General features: G+C 39.1%; 1 protein-coding gene across 1 annotated transcript in view; it reads left to right on the forward strand.

Moving 5' to 3' along the window:
- LOC122796726 (tetratricopeptide repeat protein 8-like) overlaps positions 1 to 18820 on the forward strand; it is a 306505-nt gene that overhangs the window by 187669 nt on the left and 100016 nt on the right. Inside the window, exon 3 of the mRNA XM_044065428.1 lies at positions 6143 to 6206. Coding sequence (XP_043921363.1) covers positions 6143 to 6206 — 64 coding nt within the window. The remainder of the gene's footprint in view (positions 1 to 6142; positions 6207 to 18820) is intronic.

Consider the following 18820-nt stretch of genomic DNA (forward strand, 5'->3'; position numbering starts at 1 on the left):
CAAGCTTTGGGCTTCATGGCATCCTGCATACTACTAATTCCATATGCAAGACTGCATATGAGGAAACTTCATTGGCATCTAAAAAGTGTTTTGACTCAACATTGCAACAGCCTGGAAACAATAATTACCCTCATTCCCTGCCTGCAACAGGAGTTTCGATGGTGGGCAAAAGCCTGTCACCTCAACACGGGACAGCATTTCACCATACTCACAGCCAGGCAGACATTGACAACAGATGCATCAGGTCATGCCTGGGGGGCCCATATGGCAGGAAGATTTATTCAGGGCACATGGTCCACAAGTCAAATGCATCTACATATCAATCAAAAAGAGATGCTATCTGTACAGAATGCCCTGACAGCCTTCAAGGATCTACTTCATCCAGGATAACTACTGATTAAGATGGACAATACTACAACCATGTGGTACATAAACAAGCAGGGGGGCACACATTCCTACCCCCTCTGCAGACTAGCCATGAACTTGTGGGACACAGCATTGACTTACCAAGTACATCTGCAAGCACAATTCCTGCCAGGAAGGATAAATACTCTGGCAGACGAACTAAGCAGAAACTTAATGGATCCCCACGAATGGAAATTGGATCTACAAGTATTCAGCATGATAAAAAAGAACTGGGGATGCCCGGACATATACCTATTTGCCTCCCCTCACAACTACCCATTAAAGAAATTCTGCACAAGGACTTATCACAAGCAAGCATGGAAAGTGGATGCTCCATCTTTCAGCTGGAAAAACCTAACAGTATATGCCTTTCCTCCTCTGCCTCTCCTTCCCAAGGTACTCCTCAAGGTCAGACTAGAAAAGCCAAAAATGATACTGATTGCCCCAGACTGGCCCTGCTAACACTGGTACCCAATCCTAAAGAGCTCGTCTCAATGTCCAGCTTGGACATTACCTCAAATTTCCTCACTTATTGAGCCAACAAGACAGATACTGCACAGCCAACTCAGGACCTTAAACCTGGCAGCATGGCGAATAATGTAGCCATTCAAGTCACACCTCTCTCAAAAGCAGTGATGGATGTTATTTTGGAGGCCAGGAGGCCTAGCACCAGAAAATCTTATGCAGAAAAATGGAAGAGATTCTGTGCTTGGAACCAGGCACAAGGCATTGGCACGACTGTTCCAAATATTCCTCAGATTTTTCAATGCTTAACTGAGATGCTGGATAATGGCCTTTCCTTTTCATCAATTAAAATTCATGCCTCTGCCATTTTAGCTCATTACAATACAGAACCACCTATTTTTTCACATCCATTACTAAGGCAGTACCTCAGAGGGGCCAAAAACATAAGACCTCCAAGGAGAGCCCCAGTACCTGCATGGGACCTCAACTATGTCTTGGAAAAACTCACACTGCCTCCATGTGAGCCAGCCTCTGCAGCTGATATAAAATTCTTATCCTGGAAAACAGCTCTGCTCCTAGCAATAACCTCCACTAGACGAGTCTCAGAGTTACAGACACTCATGGCTGTGGAATCTTTTATTATTTTCCATCATGATAGGGTTTCTCTGAGGACAAACCCTACATTTATGCCTAAGGTAGTGTCCAGTGTGGCCCTTAACCAAACAATTCATTTGCCTACCTTTTACCCAAACCCACAGAATAAGGGTGAGAGACTTCTGCATTCTTTGGACATTCACAGGCAGCTTCGCTTCTACTTGGACAGAACCAAAGCTTTCAGAAAGACTGAACAACTTCTAGTGGCATATGCTGCAAGATCACAAGGAAAGCCTATCTCAAAACAGACTATTTCAAAGTGGATAGGACACTGCATTCGTTTCTGCTCTTCACAACATGGCAAATCAGTGCCTAAGGGCATTAGGCCACATTCAACCAGAGCAGCAGCCACCTCAGCAGACTTCCTCAGAGGAGTACCAAGCAAGGATATTTTGGAGGCTGCAACTTGGATTTCAGTGCACACTTTTACAAAGCACTACCACTTACCTCTTTACTCTAAATCCATAGCAGGCTTTGCCACTGCAATTCTGCAGGGCCTCATAGCCACTCCTAATTCTCTTTAGACCCAGCCACCCAACCTCAGCTTTGGGATTCAACCCAAGTGTAATGACTGCAACAGTGAAACACGATGAACATAGTACAATTGTGTACCTACCACAAATGTAGATGTTCGAGTGTACTCACTGTTGCAGTCCAGGTTACCCTCCCACCATCCCCCTTTTCTTTGCTGGGACTTATCTGTACTTCTCTATTCTATACAACCTATGTGGTGTAGAGGAAGGTAATTTTTATGTTAGTGCATGCTTTTTTATAAGCAATATTTTTAGCCTACCCTTTTGGGGGCACCTGACATCTGGGACAAGAAAAACTGAAGAAAATGGCGTCGGCTGCATCTTTATATACCCCTGTCGTACTGACATCAGGGAAGAGGCGACAGCAGCCGACGCCGGACCAGGACTTTGGAATTCAGGCCGACTGCGGGTAGCCTGCCAGCAGGATAACCCAAGTGTATTGACTGCAACAGTGAATACACTCGAACATCTACATTTATGGTAGGTACACAACTGTACTTTCTAATGCCTTTGGCAGGCACAGCATGACTATCTCCTCTTTTTCTGGTTTCCAGTTTTTTGTACTGGAGAAACCAGATTTGTTTTTTGGGGACTGTAACTCCTTACTGGAAGTAAGAGAATTAAAGTGGCAGTTTCTTTTGGGAGCTAAGTTAGCTCCAGGACTTAATGACTGTTAACATTAAATGCACCTTACGTTGGCGAGTCTGACTTACATAATATTTGTTACAATGCTTCGATTTTATTAGTTGTTGCGTCTCTTATTATATTATGTATTTATATGCATATTTTTTGCCCTTGCCCGCATGCTGCTTCATGGTTTCCCTGTTTTAACTTAGTGGGTCAGGTTTCAATTTGTATACTCTGCTTTGACCATTTTCTAATGATGTTTGAAACGATGTTTTCATTGGGTGACACAGACTTCATGCTCTTCAGGCAATTCATGCTAATGTACAGCCTATTTATTCATTCTATCAGCTTTCTAAGTTTAAAAGAGCAATATTAAATATTGGTCCCTATTTTGTGGCCTTTGTCTCCCCATTATGTATGCCTTTGTCCCCATGTCTTGTTCAAAGGGGATGACAGGTATGTTTGAGTTTCATTCTACCATGTCTGTGCAACATCTTTGGCAATTATATCCCTATTTCTGGTTAAATGTCCTTGCATTATGTTGGCTGTTGTGGAGATAGCTGTGAATCTGTTAGTTCAACATATATGTGAAGCCCTGTTGGTCATTGTGGCATTCCACTCAAGTCTGCGCACCATAGATGCTCAGTCTTATAAGGAATTGATGTCTGTGTTTGCTTACATGGTTTCCTGGCTGGTAACACATAGCCTCACTGGACCAGCAGCATAAAGCAATCATCTGTCTTTTTTCATGCTGACATTTGTGTGACTGAATAGATCATGTGATTGCAACTTGCCCATTGTCTTTCTTTTTGTCGAGACAAACCTGCCAATATATGACACTGCTAAGGTTGCCGCCACTTTTGCATGTTTTAAGAATGACTCTACTCATGGCATATGAAAGGTATAGCTTGGTTATCCATCCACATTTATTCTGATTAACACAGAAGGCCAGATAGATACCCATTTTAGAAACAGGATGGGCCTTCTTAAAAGAGCAGAGCCGCAAAGGATCCTATTTTAACTATCCATCAACTCTCAAGTCCTAAGGAGCTGATGGTGATTCCTCCCTGGCTATTCAATACTGTTAAGAGTCTTCCTTAAAGAAAGGCACTTGTATGCATTGCAGTTGTAAAAGTAGAGTTTTAAGAATTAGAACAGAAACTCTTACAGCAGTATAGTTACTTTTACCCTTTTATATTTAGTTAATAGTTTGTTTACTTGCTATAAATTCTATGTGTTTACTTTGTGGTTAGCGTTACTGTTATCAGTTGTTACACTAAGTTAAATGTTTTCTGTTGAAGGGCAGACAGTGGTGTGGGATAATGGGTGATTTTATATCATGCTGAAATAGATGCAGGAAAAGTATGGGCGTGCGACAAACATTACTTCTGAAACATAGGGTTTTGACTACTTGACAAGAGTAAAAAGTCTGCTTTTGGGGAGTTAAATCCATTTGGTATAGCATTGTTTTCATAGTCTGTTTTTTGAAGATGTTCTTTTCATAAATACTTCACACAGCTGTAGTTTGTACCTTTGCGTTTTTCTGTGTCTGGTAGATATGTGCTACAGATTCAACTCTGCTCAACTTTAGTGGTCATGGTCATGTTGGCTGTGATGTAGCATATCCTTTGAGCCAAACATTTAACTCTGAAATGCCTTTTGAAGTAGTATGCAGTAAATATACACAGGAAGATCAAAAACTGTGGTACTAATGCAAATGTTCATTGTTTAATTTTTTTCATGCAAGAAGTTAATTACTAGAGACAGCAACAAATGTGTGTGATTGGCTGCTTTTTATAGCAGTGACTTATTTGGGTCACCACAGCTGGTTCTGAACAATGGTGGTGCCTGTCAGTGTCGCATATGTTGCTAAGTGGTTTTCTAAAGAGAGATTTGTTTTTGCTAGTGTGATGCCCTTCCACTGGCCCAGTAATGAAGGAGCTTTACTCCTCACAACTGGCAAGAGCTAGGGGATGTACACATTGGGAGGATGACAAGTACACACACAGTGAAGTACAATTTCCCTTAAGAGCACAAAGAGATCACAGTTAGTCTGGGACTGGTTTATCCCTCTTTCTCCAGATCCCCAATAAGACTCTCCAGTGGCACAGCTATTGGGTAAGATCTCATCTGAGGGGGCCTTACCAACACCTCCAGCACTATCTGTGTCAAACCAGTGCTTCGTGTCCCTGACCAAGTAGTTGACACACACACTTTGAGATTTGATTTATATACAAACACACACACCTGGGGGAAGGCTGGCACAGGTTTACTAGTTATGCCCCCTTCTATCCAGACTGTAAGGTAGTTTCCACTGCCACCAACCCCTACTTATCAGCTACTATAAGGTCCTTACAAAGGGTGTCCAATCCAGCTGTGTAATGTTACTATTAATCCAAATGGTAGTCTGACCAAGACTTGCAAGGCTGTTTAGGAGTGGCCTGTACAGTGTCACCAAATATATATATGCAAGTAAACTAAGAGCTAAAATATATTTCACATATATCAGCCACAAAGATAGGTTTAAATATATTTAATAGTAAGTAACAAAAGAACAAGTAAACTCAGTAAAATCAACACAGTAACTTCAGAGTTCAAAATCACAGGAAATATTTTAAAACAACATTGCAGGACATTCTCGAATATGGAAAACATCTTAACTAATCTTTAATATATTCCCATCTACATCTAAAAGACCCTAAATCTTACTTTACACTGCAAGTACAGATGGTGATGATGATGATGATTAGTGGGTGTTCTTGCTAGGTCCAAAACAAAACACAAAATGTCCGGTCTCTCTCTGAGAGAGTTTTTAAATAAATGTCACATTTTACTGCTGGGTTAGCATGGATGACATCACTTTTTGTCAGCTGACTTCATTTCCCAGGCTAAAACAGAAACTAACAGAATTTAACATCTTTGTGTTAAAAATACATATCTCTCAGATGTTTGCAGATCTTGGAAGTCGTAAAGCAATAAAACGCTTTTACATTTGAAACCTAATAATTATTTCCTTTACAAGACAATACAAAAACTTCTAGCTCTAGACATTCTGTTTGCTACTGGACTGAAACTGAGTGATAACATATTTTGTTTATGGCCCAGCTATAAAGTAACTTAACCTCAAATGTTCTTAGTTTTGCAGGTTTATCTTCTATGTTCCAGCAGGGTACACTGTGAATACATCTTGGCTCAGTACATAACATACAATTCTGTATAAATTACATCAATATTCACAAATGACATAGGATTATTTACAAAATTCTAGATGGCTGGGGCTGGCAATATTTCCCTATATCACAGCTAGCATTTGCTGGGAGAGTCATACACTTTTAAGGGTTAATTAGCTGCTTATTATGAATATATTGTAAGTAGTCTTCAGTTTCCTTTTGCTTTTTCTTTGTGGAGCAATTCAGACAGCTGTTATCTGTTCTTCTAACAAATAATTTATTTTACAGGACCTGGAACCTCATTGAAACTCCCTGGATCAAGTCAAAGTGGGGGACCCAGTCCAGCTTTCAGGTAATCTTTTACATTAGGCATTGCTATTTGGCACTGATTTAATTACATCATTTACAATCTGCTATTTGTAGCATTTAAATAAAATGCAGTTCATTGCATGGGAGGTCATATGACTGACACATGCATTACTGTAAACAAAATGCCCACTATTTTATGATATCTCTGAAACCAGAGTATTTTTGCTGTTAACAAATTCTGGTTCTTGGTAATGTGTGTCCATTTAACCAAAGCACGTTTAATGAATTGAACACTTTGCAGATGCTTCAAAAAACTGAGCAGATATTTTTGGAATGTATTGCCACAATTCCAGGGATTTTCTGTAATCAAAACATTGCACTGACGGACAAGAACATGGTTACTAACAGCATCTCATACATTCCATCATTATTTCATTTCATGCTACTTATGCATTACATGGGTCCAGTATGAATATTAACACATTCATTATGAGTGAATACAGTTCATTATCTCTTTAGGTATAAAGCATACTTAAACATCAAATTCAACAATTGTCTGTCTATTTTTGCTTGCTATTCTTTCCTTAACTATGCTTTTGGATTAGTAAAATATTTTGTAATAGTGCGAACCTTCAGAAGCTCATAGCACATTTTGTAATTGGTAATATTTTAATAATGTTTCATCTTATAGTCCTAGCTAAGTTTTTAAGATCATGTGTTAAAAGAAATTAATGTTTCTTCTCTCCATTTCGTGCTGTCCAGCATTCACATTATCTTATCATAGCCCCTATTTCTGAACAGATACGTCAACCAGAATAGCCTCTAAATGATAGGCAAGTACAGCACTAGTAAATATATATTTGCTACATTTTGTCTTCTCATAGTTTGAGCATCAACTTATTTTGTCTGTAATGCCTGCCTCTACAGAGGAATGGAGTCCTGACTGCAGCCCAGGCAAATCAGTAGTGTTCCAGGCACTGGAGGAATCAGGTATTAAGATGAGGAGTAAACTGACCTGGATTGCTCAACTCTCGGGGGGGGGGGTTGCATGCACCTGCCATACAGTATGGTGACTGGGAGTTCGGAGAGACACCTGCTCATACTGTGAAAGTGGAGCAGAGTTTCTAAGAGTAATATCCCTTGCGGAATTGTGGGGAAGTCCTCTGTGGACATCCCCTAGCCCAACCCTCCCAGTGCCTCTGTAGGTGCGTGCAAGGTTAGGGCTGGTAGGAAGATAGGAAAACCTTGAACCACCCTTGATAGCTGCCTGGATAATAATTTGTCTTCATCTGCTTTCACCAGGTGAGGAGAATGGATGGGCTGACTGTCTGAGAGAGGGTGTTCTAGTTGGCAGGCAGAGGGGACGAAAAGTTGACAAAAAAAAATGTCTGCCAATTTCATCAGTGCTTGTACTCAACCTTGGCACTATTAACAGTAGAATGTGTTGTATTAAAAAGACAGGTATGGTTTGTATTATCAGTCCTGTTGGCATTACATTATTCCATTAGGTTTATCTAGTGGCATCAAATTATTATTAACCTGTGTTAAGTATGTGTACTTGGCATGACTTTGAAAAGACACACCAAGAAGCACAACTGTGTATGATGTTCATCGTGTTTCACTGTTGCAGTCATTACACTCGGGTTATCCTGCTGGCAGGCTACCCGCAGTCGGCCATAATTCCAAAGTCTAGGTCCGGCGTCGGTTGCTGTCGCCTCTTCCCTGACGTCAGTGCACCAGGGGTGTAAAAGATGCAGCCGATGCCATTTTCTTCAGTCTTTCTTGCCGCGCGGTGCCCGAAGCAAAAGCAGTTCGCAAGTGCCAGTCGGCCGACTCCTGAGATTTTTGCAATCGAATTTCAGAGCCGAAGTCTTCAATAAAGCTAAGTACCCCGTTGGGGAAACTTTTTCTTGCTCCAGACCGATGTCAGTAAAAGTTAACAATTGTATTTCTTGTGGGAAGCAAATACCTCATAAGGATTTTCACTCTTACTGTATTCCTTGCCTAGGCCCTGACCACGACGTTACTAGTTGTCGGTTTTGTGCTAGATTCAACAAACACACTATTAAGCGTCGGTTTGATTTTGCTTTACATTACTTTGGCCGAAGGTTTAACTACATAACGCCGTCGGAACAACTGACAGCCGGAATTCAGAAAAAACGCAATGACAAGGAAAAGGACAGGCATCCGAGGTCCAAAACCGACGAAGCCTCTTCCAGGCCAGTCGCCAGTTCTCAGTGAGGTGCTTTTGCAGCCCCTGACACCCACTACCTCAGAGCCACAGGCCGTATCCGACTCCCACATGGAGACACCTAGGCCTCTGGAAACTCAAGGTATTGGGCCTGCGGAAACTATTCCCTCAGATGGGTCCAGAGCCGCTGAGCAGGCATCGGCTTCTGAGGGTGTTTTCAGACCTTCATAGCTTACTATTAAGTCCACTACAACAGCCAAGGCAAAGTCAAAAACACCATTAAAGACAAGGAAACAAGTACAGCATTCTCCTGGACAGTCATCCATGCCAAAGAAACAGATGCTTAAAATGGCCGAAGACCTAATTACTTTGATCAGGGGTTCCCATCCCCCTCCTGAAAAAAGGCCTAGGCAAGACACTGACTATGACTCCTCTGACCACGTTTCTATTTCCTCTGATTCCTCCTCAGATCAGGGATATTCTCTCCCTCCCTATGAGGACTCTGATGCAGAAGAATTTATACCTTCAGCCTCTCCACCTGAGGATTATTCTTTTGGGGAAACCTTGCACACCATGAGGGAGCATTTCCATTGGGAGAGCCAGGATTATTCAGAATCCAAGAAAAGGCTCAGAGACTTTCTTTTATTGCCTCAGCACAGGCCCCTGGCTATCCTTCCTGTGCTTGACATTGTTGATGATGTTTTCTCTGAATCCAGTCTGTCTCCTGATTCTTTACCCCTTGCACCAGTCAAGCCAGACAGGTACTACAGGGTCCCAGACTCTCATAAATTTCTTTATAAAAACCCTGCTGCTGACCCAGAAACAATTTCTCAGGGTCCCAAAGGGGTTAAGGCTTCCACTACAAAAAACCCTGTCCCCTCTGATAGAGATTCTAGAGCTCTGGATAGATGGGGGGAAAAAGTTTACACTTGTGCTGCTTTAGCTGTAAGGGCTTTAAACTGCCAGTTTCACATGCTTAAATATCAACAGTACCTTGTCTTTGTTGAAACAGAAAATGCTGACAAACTCAGAATGTCCTGACAATAAGGAAATGCAGGATTTATTACATGCAGCTGAACAAGTGGGAAAGCATACTATGCAATGTGGTTTTGATTCATTAGAGGCTTCTTGTAGAGCCGCAGTTACAGGCTCTGTCATTCGAAGGCATGCTTGGTTGAAAGAACAAAGTTTACCTGAACATGTTAAAGTAAAATTATTGGATGCTGCACTACAGAATGATACTTTGGTGTTAAGGCAGAAGAGGTGTTAAAGAAAGTGGAGGATAAAGCAAAATCAATGCAGACAATAAAGGATTTCTTACAGGTTCAACCACCTAGGTTTAGCAGAAACTGGCCTTCAAAACATTGGTCCTTTCCGGTGTCAGACAGGCCACAAAGAGGCAGATACAGACGCCCAAGAGGCGGATCTCAGCCCTAAGGCTCATACAGACCTAAACAATGGGGTGCTTCAGCCCCCAAAGGAGGAGACAAATCACAACCTTATAGGAAACAGTCCCAATGACTTCCCTCTACAAATGCCAAGCACTTACCTTTTGGCAGCACCCTTAGGGGGAAAGCTAGCACTTTTCTTACAAAATTGGCAGATGATCACCCAGGACAAATGGGTACTGAATATTGTTTCTCAGGGTTACAGGTTCCACTTTCACACCCTTCCACAATCAAAAGGTATGCCAGACCTGCCACAAAACCAATGGGCAGAGGCACAAAAACAAATTTCTGCTCTCATGGACATGAGAGCTATTCAAAGAGTACCACCGCAAGAACAGGGACAATGATTTTACTCGACTTTTCCTGATACCCAGAAAGGACAAAGCCTGGAGACCAATACTGGACCTGTCAATCCTAAATACTTTCCTGGATGTTTCAAAATTCATAATGTTAACACTGCAGCAACTTCCACCCATGCTGGGCAAGAAGGCTTGGCTAGTTACTTTGGACCCCAAGGAGACATACCTGCATGTCCCAATCAGACAGTCTTGCAGAAGATACCTCAGATTCATAGCTGGCTCAATGCATTACCAATTCTCTGCACTGCCCTTTGGCTTATCTACTGCGCCCAGGGTCTTCACAAAATGCTTGGCACAAGTAATTGCATTTTGCAGACAAAAAGGAATAAAAATATATCCCTACTTGGACGACTGCCTTATTCAAGCAGAGAGCAAGGACATTCTACTAAGCATCTGGCATTTTAAAAAGATTACTAATTTGCCTAGGGTACACAGTAAACGAAAAGAAATCAAAACTGTTGCCCTCTCAAGAGATAATATTCCTGGGTGCAAGCTTAAATGCAACTGCCCAGATGGCTTATCTCACGCCAGACAAGCAAAGGCAACTGACTTATTACTTTCAAATGATGACAACAAAGACCCTGCTCCCTGCAAGAAAAATTCTGCAGGCCCTGGGCTTCATGGCATCCTGCATTCTACTAATTCCATATGCAAGACTGCATATGAGGAAACTACAATGGTATCTAAAAAGTGTTTGGACTCAACATTGCCACAGCCTGGAAGCACTAATAACTCTAATTCCCTGCCTGCAACAGGTGTTTCGATGGTGGGCACTGGCCTGTCACCACAACAAGGGACAGCCTTTCACCTTACCCACAGTCAGGCAGACCATAACAACAGATGCATTGGATTATGCCTGGGGGGCACACATGGCAGAAAATGTATTCAGGGCACGTGGCTCAAGGAGCAAATGTATCTTCACATCAATCAAAAAGAGATGCTAGCTGTACAGAATGCCCTGACAGCCTTCAAGGATCTACTACATCCAGGACAACTATTATTAAAGACGGGCAATACCACAGTTATGTGGTACATAAACAAGCAAGGGGGCACACATTCCTACCCCCCCTGCAGGCAAGCCATGACTTTGTGGAACACAGCACTGACCTATCAAGTACATCTGCAGGCACAATTCCTGCCAGGAACGAAAAATACACTGGCAGACAAACTAAGCAGAAATCTCATGGATCCTCATGAATGGAAACTAAATCCACAGGTCTTCAGCATGATGACAAGGAAATGGGGACGCCCAGACATAGATCTTTTTGCCTCCCCTCACAACTGCTAACTACAGAGATTCTTCACAAGAACTTATCACTCACAAGCATGGAAATTGGATGCTCTATCATTCAGCTGGAAAACCCTGACAGTTTATGCCATTCCTCCACTGTCTCTTCTTCCCTAGGTGCTCCTAAATGTCAGACAAGAGAAGCCAAAAATGATCCTGATTGCCCCAGACTGGCCACGCCAGCACTGGTACCCAATCCTAAACAGCTTGTCTCAAGGCCCAGCATGGCCTTTACCTCAAATTCCTCATCTTCTGACTCAACAAAACAATCAGATTCTGCGCAGTCAACTCAGAACCTTAAATCTGGCTGCATGGCAGATAATATAGCCACTCAGACCACACCTCTCTCTAACGCTGTTATGGATGTCATTTTAGAAGCCAGGAGGCCCAGCGCTAGGAAATCTTATGCAGAAAAATGGAAGAGATTATTGGCTTGGAACCAGGCACAAGGACTCGAACCACTTGTTCCAAATATACCTCAGTTTTTACAATACCTAACAGAGATGCTGGACGTATCCAGTGTGGCTCTTAACCAAACCATTTATTTGCCAACATTCTATCCAAATCCCCAGAATAAAGGGGAGAGACTTCTGCACGCTTTGGACATGCACAGACAGCTATGATTCTACTTGGACAAAACAAAAGCTTTCAGAAAAACTGAGCAACTGTTTGTAGCTTATGCTGCAGGATCACAAGGAAAGCCTGTCTCAAAGCAGACTATTTCCAAATGGATAGGACACTGCATTCGCTTTTGCTCTTCACAACATGGCAAATCAGTGCCTAAGGGCATTAGGCCACATTCTACCAGAGCAGCAGCCTTCCTTAGAGGAGTACCAACCAAAGACATTTTAGAGGCTGCAACCTGGAGTTCAGTGCACACTTTCACCAAACACTACCACTTACCTCTGTACTCTAAATCCAGAGCAGGCTTTGCCACTGCAGTTCTGCAGGGCCTGGTAGCCTCTCCTAATCCTATTTAGGCCCAGCCACCCAACCTCAGCTTTGGGATTCAACCCAAGTGTAATGACTGCAACAGTGAAACACGATGAACATAGTACAGTTGTGTACCTACCATAAATGTAGATGTTCGAGTGTATTCACTGTTGCAGTCCAAGTTACCCACCCACCATCCCCCTTTTCTTTGCTGGGACTTTTCTGTACTTCTCTATTCTATACAACCTATGCAGTGTATTTGCTTGTAGATGAAGGAAATGTTTATTTTAGTACAGGCATGCTTTTTGGCATAATTTTTTCAGCCTACCTATTTGGGGGCACCTGACATTTGGGGCAAGAAAAACTGAAGAAAATGGCGTCTGCTGCATCTTTTATACCCCTGGCGCACAGACGTCAGGGAAGAGGCGACAGCAACCGACGCCAGACCTAGACTTTGGAATTCTGGCCGACTGCGGGTAGCCTGCCAGCAGGATAACCCGAGTGTAATGACTGCAACAGTGAATACACTTGAACATCTACATTTATGGTAGGTACACAACTGTACTTTCTTCATACTGATCACTGCAGCATTAGCCTAAGCCATTTGGATTATGTCTTGCATAGGATAAAACAGCCAACAGCTTCAAAAGGTTCAGTGCACATTCACACCCCCAAAACTGTTAGTCATTTCAAGCTGAGCTGACTACAAAAATAGGTTTGCATGCCATGCCCTTCAGAGCTTTCCTTCCACCAAAGAGCAGCTCTGTCCATGCTTCAGAGGATCGATGGTTGGCTTCTGCTGTTCCATTGCTGGACAGATAAATTCCCTTTGGGGAAAAATGTTCAGATATAATTTTTAATGTTCAAATTTAGAACACAAATGGAAACTGCTCCAAGGAAAAACGAACAAAACTAGAAACCACCTTGGATATAAAAGCTCTTTTAGTTCAAAGGTGACAATGAAACCACAGGAGACAATATGTTTTTTATTTGGAACTTCCTTAGAAACAATCTCCAAACAATTAATTGTCATTCTGAAATGTTTTATAAAGATGTTACAAACCCACCAGACACCTACACCAGTTAAAAAGCTCTTAAGACCATGATCAAAGAACTTCATAAGGTGAATAACTGACCATAAACCTGTAAAAGAAAAAACGTATCCTAAATAACATTACCTATATACAGTAATAATTTATATGCAGTTATAGTTTATTTAAAAATCTTATATCTTAACATTTTTTTTATTAATGCTTTCATTCAGCCCAGGGAGCTTATCGGCAATTAACTTTATCTGCCATTTAAGCTGTCTGGTTTCTAAATAATTATTGCAGCCATTAATGAACGCAAAATAATCAGTTTGTTCAAGAACAAAGAACTCAAACTTTCTAAAGTTTACACATTCTGAGCTGTGTTTCACTGAGGCATTATTTAAATTTTTCTTTTGATTGGCATACCAATGTTCTCTAATGTGAAATCTTAGTTCCCTAATACTCTTACCTACATGAAAGTGGAAACAATAACAACATGCAGCCACATATACAATATTAGTTCTACAACAGTTGTATCTTGCTTTTGAAAAAAAAAAACAGTAAGGTTAATGTGTTCAAAAAAGTACTGACATTACTAATAAACCAGCATTGTCTACAGGATGCACAACTAAAAGTCCCTGTGGTGGAAATTATTCTTATTTCTCGTCCAATATAATTTTTTAACAACCTCTTAATGTTAATAGATTTTTTTGACACAAAAATTATGTTTAATTCCTAAAACATGTACCAACTTGCTGTTCCCCTGTATAATGTTCCATTTATTGCTCATAATAATTTGAATGGTTTTACTGTCCATAGACGCATTTAATAGGAAATCTCAATGGACTGTCCGATAGGCATTTGTCTTGCTTGTTGTTGGACACAATACCTTGAGAAAGTATTGACAGAAATTTAACATGTCTACATTCAATTAATAGGCTTGTATTTTTTTTCAAGATCAACCACTGGATATCCCCTGTCAACAAATAACTGGGTGATGAAAGAAACCTCTTCCAAAATTTTTTCATCAGTGCTAGTTAATCTACTGGCTCTAATCAGTTGCCCTCTAAAATAAAATATTATTTTTCATAGGTTTAGGATGATTGAAGTGCAAAAATGATTCCTAAAGGTATTTTTTTTAATATACTGAATTAGTAAACTTATGTTGAGGTACCTCCGTAGTTAATACAATGTTCAAAAAATGAATAGTGGTACCTAAATCACTTATATTAAAGGTTAATTACGTAACACTGTTAGAAAATTTTCTAAAAGAAATAAACATCTCTTTACTACCTTTACAAGTAAATACCAGATCATCAATGTAACGGTAAAAACAAATATATCTATACAATGCTGATTTGATCAAAAAATTGGTTTCCCATCAACATAATACTAAATTGTCAAAAGCGGGTGCCACCTTAGCACCCATTGCTATACCTGAAACTTGCTGATACAGTTTAGAGTTGAATGTAAAAAAGTTTAGTTAGCACAAGGTCTGCCAAACACACAATCAACTCGATGGTGGCAAAATCTACTTTGTTTAAACATCAAAGATAAAATTTAACAAAATTAATCAATTTGGTTTGATTGATGGCAGTATATAAACATGCACGATCAACAGTTGCCAGAAAGTTTCTTCACCGTTACAACTATATTGCCTAAGATGACTTAAAAAAAAATCCCATGAGTCTTTAAGATAAAACTGAATATTTTGGAGAAAAGGGTTTAATATTTTGTAATAATTAGAAACAGTGACAGTCTTGTTTTTTGGACTGGAAACAGTTGGGCGAAAGGGAGGACAGTTCTGATCTTTGTGGATCTTTGGAATACCCATTATTAAATAACACAAATAATTTGCTGTCGATATCGTTAAAACTTTTTACAGTGTAGTCCTTACTGACTTTACGATAATTGTTTTTTGTTAAAATGTCATTCTTTCTTTGAATATATTTGTCTTGTTCCATTATTACCATTCTGCAGCCCTTATCGGCCTTCATAAATCTTAAATGTTTGGCCTGTTTTCAAGATTTTAAAGCCCGTCTTTCATTTTCATCAAGACTAAAAAGTTTATTAACAAATTTTTTATGTACCATGCAGTGAAAATCACGTTCACAAACTTTAACAACTGCAACATGCTGTTTGTTGGCAGATTATAATTGGGCTTTTTGGGATAAATTGTCTCAGTAATGTTAACATTGTGTTTACTTTAATTTACGTATAAACAATTTAAAGTCAGTTATTCAGTGTAGTCAATTCTTTTATTTGGAACAAATGAAAAACCTTTTGAAAGAACACGGAGTTCAAATGAATTAAATGACTGTCCGCTTAAGTTGAAAATACTGTTCTGATAATTTCTCTCTGCCACATCCTCGCCCATTCTTTCCTCGGTTCAGACTGGAATACGTTGGAGCAGATTTTTGTTGATTGTTTATCTGAAAAAAAAATAGAAAACAGAACTTTTAACAGTGTTGGAAGATGTTCCAGCAACCCCATCTTTCTTAGGAAAACTAACATTCGTGTTCTGGTCATCAGCAGTCACTAAATTACCATCATTAACATTGGAATATGTGACAGGAGAACTGGCAGGAATGTTGTTGACCAAATTGTTATTAGAAGGACAATCATTTTGACTAGAACCATCAGTAAAAAGGCCATCAGACCCTTCAGTTTCTCCAGGAAGAGGTTATGCTAAATGAGATGAATAAGCATTAGCATCTTGAACCAATGTGTTTTTTCAGTGCAATAGAAATACCATCATATAAATAGACAAAATCATTATAAAATGGATGGTGAATAATTTGTTTATTCAGAGAATGAACCTGTTCGCTAATGGTACGCAAGTGAACAGTGGGATGTTTAATTAAACGTTTGATAAGTTTAAGTCCAGTGTTGTTAAAAAGTGTCACAAGTTCTTTATAAATGGCATCTCTGTAAGAACTGCCATTAGGAAATTTAAACATTCTAAGTCCTTGAGGAATTTTTTGTAGTTAAAAACACCTATCCAAATAAAACATTTCTAATTCTAAAGATTTATACTTAAGCAACTTTTTTCTCAAGTTCAAAAAGGCTTGCAGTTAAGATAAATCCCTCTTTTCAGGACTTGCAGTTGGACAAGGGTTACTGTGATTAACACTAGAACAAAACCTCCAATTTTCTCTGCTGGTCTTTGAAGAAGACTGTTAAACACATTTAAATCATGCTGACCTTCTCCCAGAACAATGGTAATCATGCTAGAGTCCGTGGAACTGCTAGACATAGAGTTCAGTCCATTCCTGCTCACTCCAGGTAATAGACATACCTTATTGGTAAAACTTATCCAGATGTCTGATTTATCCGAACTATAAGTCTCTTGTTTTTGAACTTGAGGAAAAGGTGTTTAAGTGTAAATCTTTAGAATTAGACTTTTTTATTTGTTCTTATTTTTTTGATCACATTAATCTATTTTTTTCAAAAGTAAGATACAACTGTCGTAGCAGTAATATTGTATACGTGGTTGTATGTTGTTCTTGTTTTCGCTTTTATGTAGGTAAGAGTATTGGGGAAATAAGGTTTTGCTTTAGAGAACATTGGTATGCCATTCGAAAGATTTGAATAATACTTTGGTAAAACATAGTTTAGAATGTTACAAGATGTTAAACAAGAGCAAAAGCAAAAGGACAAATAAAACTTTCCAACTCTCAAGTATTTCAGACTATTTATTGCAAATGATAAGCGCTTTCGCTAACAAGTAGCTTCATCAGATCATATACTTTTTCACTAAAACATGTGATGCTTAAATACTATACATCATCAGGCAATTTTTTTCAAAAGAGCCAATCATTAACATCTAGTAATATAGTACATTCTACAAGTTAAAAAATGTATTAGATACAATTCTAATACGTATTAGTAGTTATTAAAACTAATACTAATGAAATAGATAAAAACTGCTTAAATAACATAAATGCAATTCATCATATAAACAATACCTCTCATATAAAAATACATTTGGTATCACAGTTAAAAACTAAACTAATATAATGGAGAATATGTATATATGTACACAATCTGTCGTATGATTATATGTATACATAGTTAAAAATCATAACAAAATAATAATACCTATAAAAAATATGTGTATATATATATATATATATATATATATATATATATATATATGTATAACTATATGTGTACATATGAAATATATGCATAATAAATATATGAATATATAAAGAATATATATATAAAAAATGTGTATATAAAAAAGAGAGGAAAGATTTTTGAAAGTGAATAATTAAACGTATAAATATTATTCACTTCATATTATATGTAGTTTCATTTTATGTGCCTACGTTGTCTTAGTGTAGGTTTTATTGACACCTTGTCATTTAATCCCAAACCTCTATTTGCTCTTAATCTAATTATCCAACCATTTTCTCTTTCTTCCGTACGTGACGTAATATTTCCACCTCTGACATCAGGTATAATCACTTCTAATACCCTAAACATAAATTCATGTTCAATACCATTTAAGCTAACACGTTTGGCTAATGCATTCTGTATGTTGTTTTTCCTGATATTATAAACATGCTCCCTTATTCTATCACGTAGCGGACGGTTTGTCTTGCCCACATAGAATGAGGAGCAGATTTTACATACTGCTAGATAGACAACATTGGTAGTCATACAGTCTGCATCAACTTTTAGGCGAAATATTTTTCCATTATCAGGGTGATGGAATTCTGTATTACTGTCAATTAAAGTACAAAAATTGCAATGTCCACATTGTTTGGTATAACAGGAGTCAGTAAAATTACTGCCATTCATCTTCGAATAACATAGTAGCCTCTTCAGGTTCCTTTTGTTCCTATATAAAAATGAGGGTGTTTCGCCAACTATCTGATGAATGTGCTCATCTGCCTTCAATATGTCCCGGTGTCTACCAATAATTTTCTTGATCTCAAATAGATCTGTTGTATAATGTGTTGAAAACTTCACATTAGAAGATACTGGTGCATCATTAGGCTTAATTTTGTTAGGGGGAGGACCAAAATATGGTAAACCTTTAGTGTGGCGTAGGTCGTATATATCCTTAATATGTTGATTTACTTCAACTGTCCCATAGCCTCTGTCTAAAAATCGACTTCTCAAACTAGATCGATCGTTCTCTAAGCCACTTTCCAGTGGATTTAACCTCGAGCATCTAAGTGTTTGCCTCTTTATAATGTTTCTGAAGATATGTGGTGGATGCATACTCGTTCTATGAAGCAACATGTTACAATGACAAGGTTTACAGAAGACCCCAGTATTAATAAGTCCATTATGTAATCTCTCCACATAGATATCTAAAAAGTTTACTTTTTCAAATGAATAATTAATAGTAAACTTTAGACAGTTAGTTAAATTATTCATAGTGTCAAAAAAA

Source organism: Protopterus annectens, chromosome 3.part0, assembly GCF_019279795.1.
Source record: "Protopterus annectens isolate FY-2018-M chromosome 3.part0, PAN1.0, whole genome shotgun sequence".
In the NCBI taxonomy this organism is placed as follows: Eukaryota; Metazoa; Chordata; order Ceratodontiformes; family Protopteridae; genus Protopterus; species Protopterus annectens.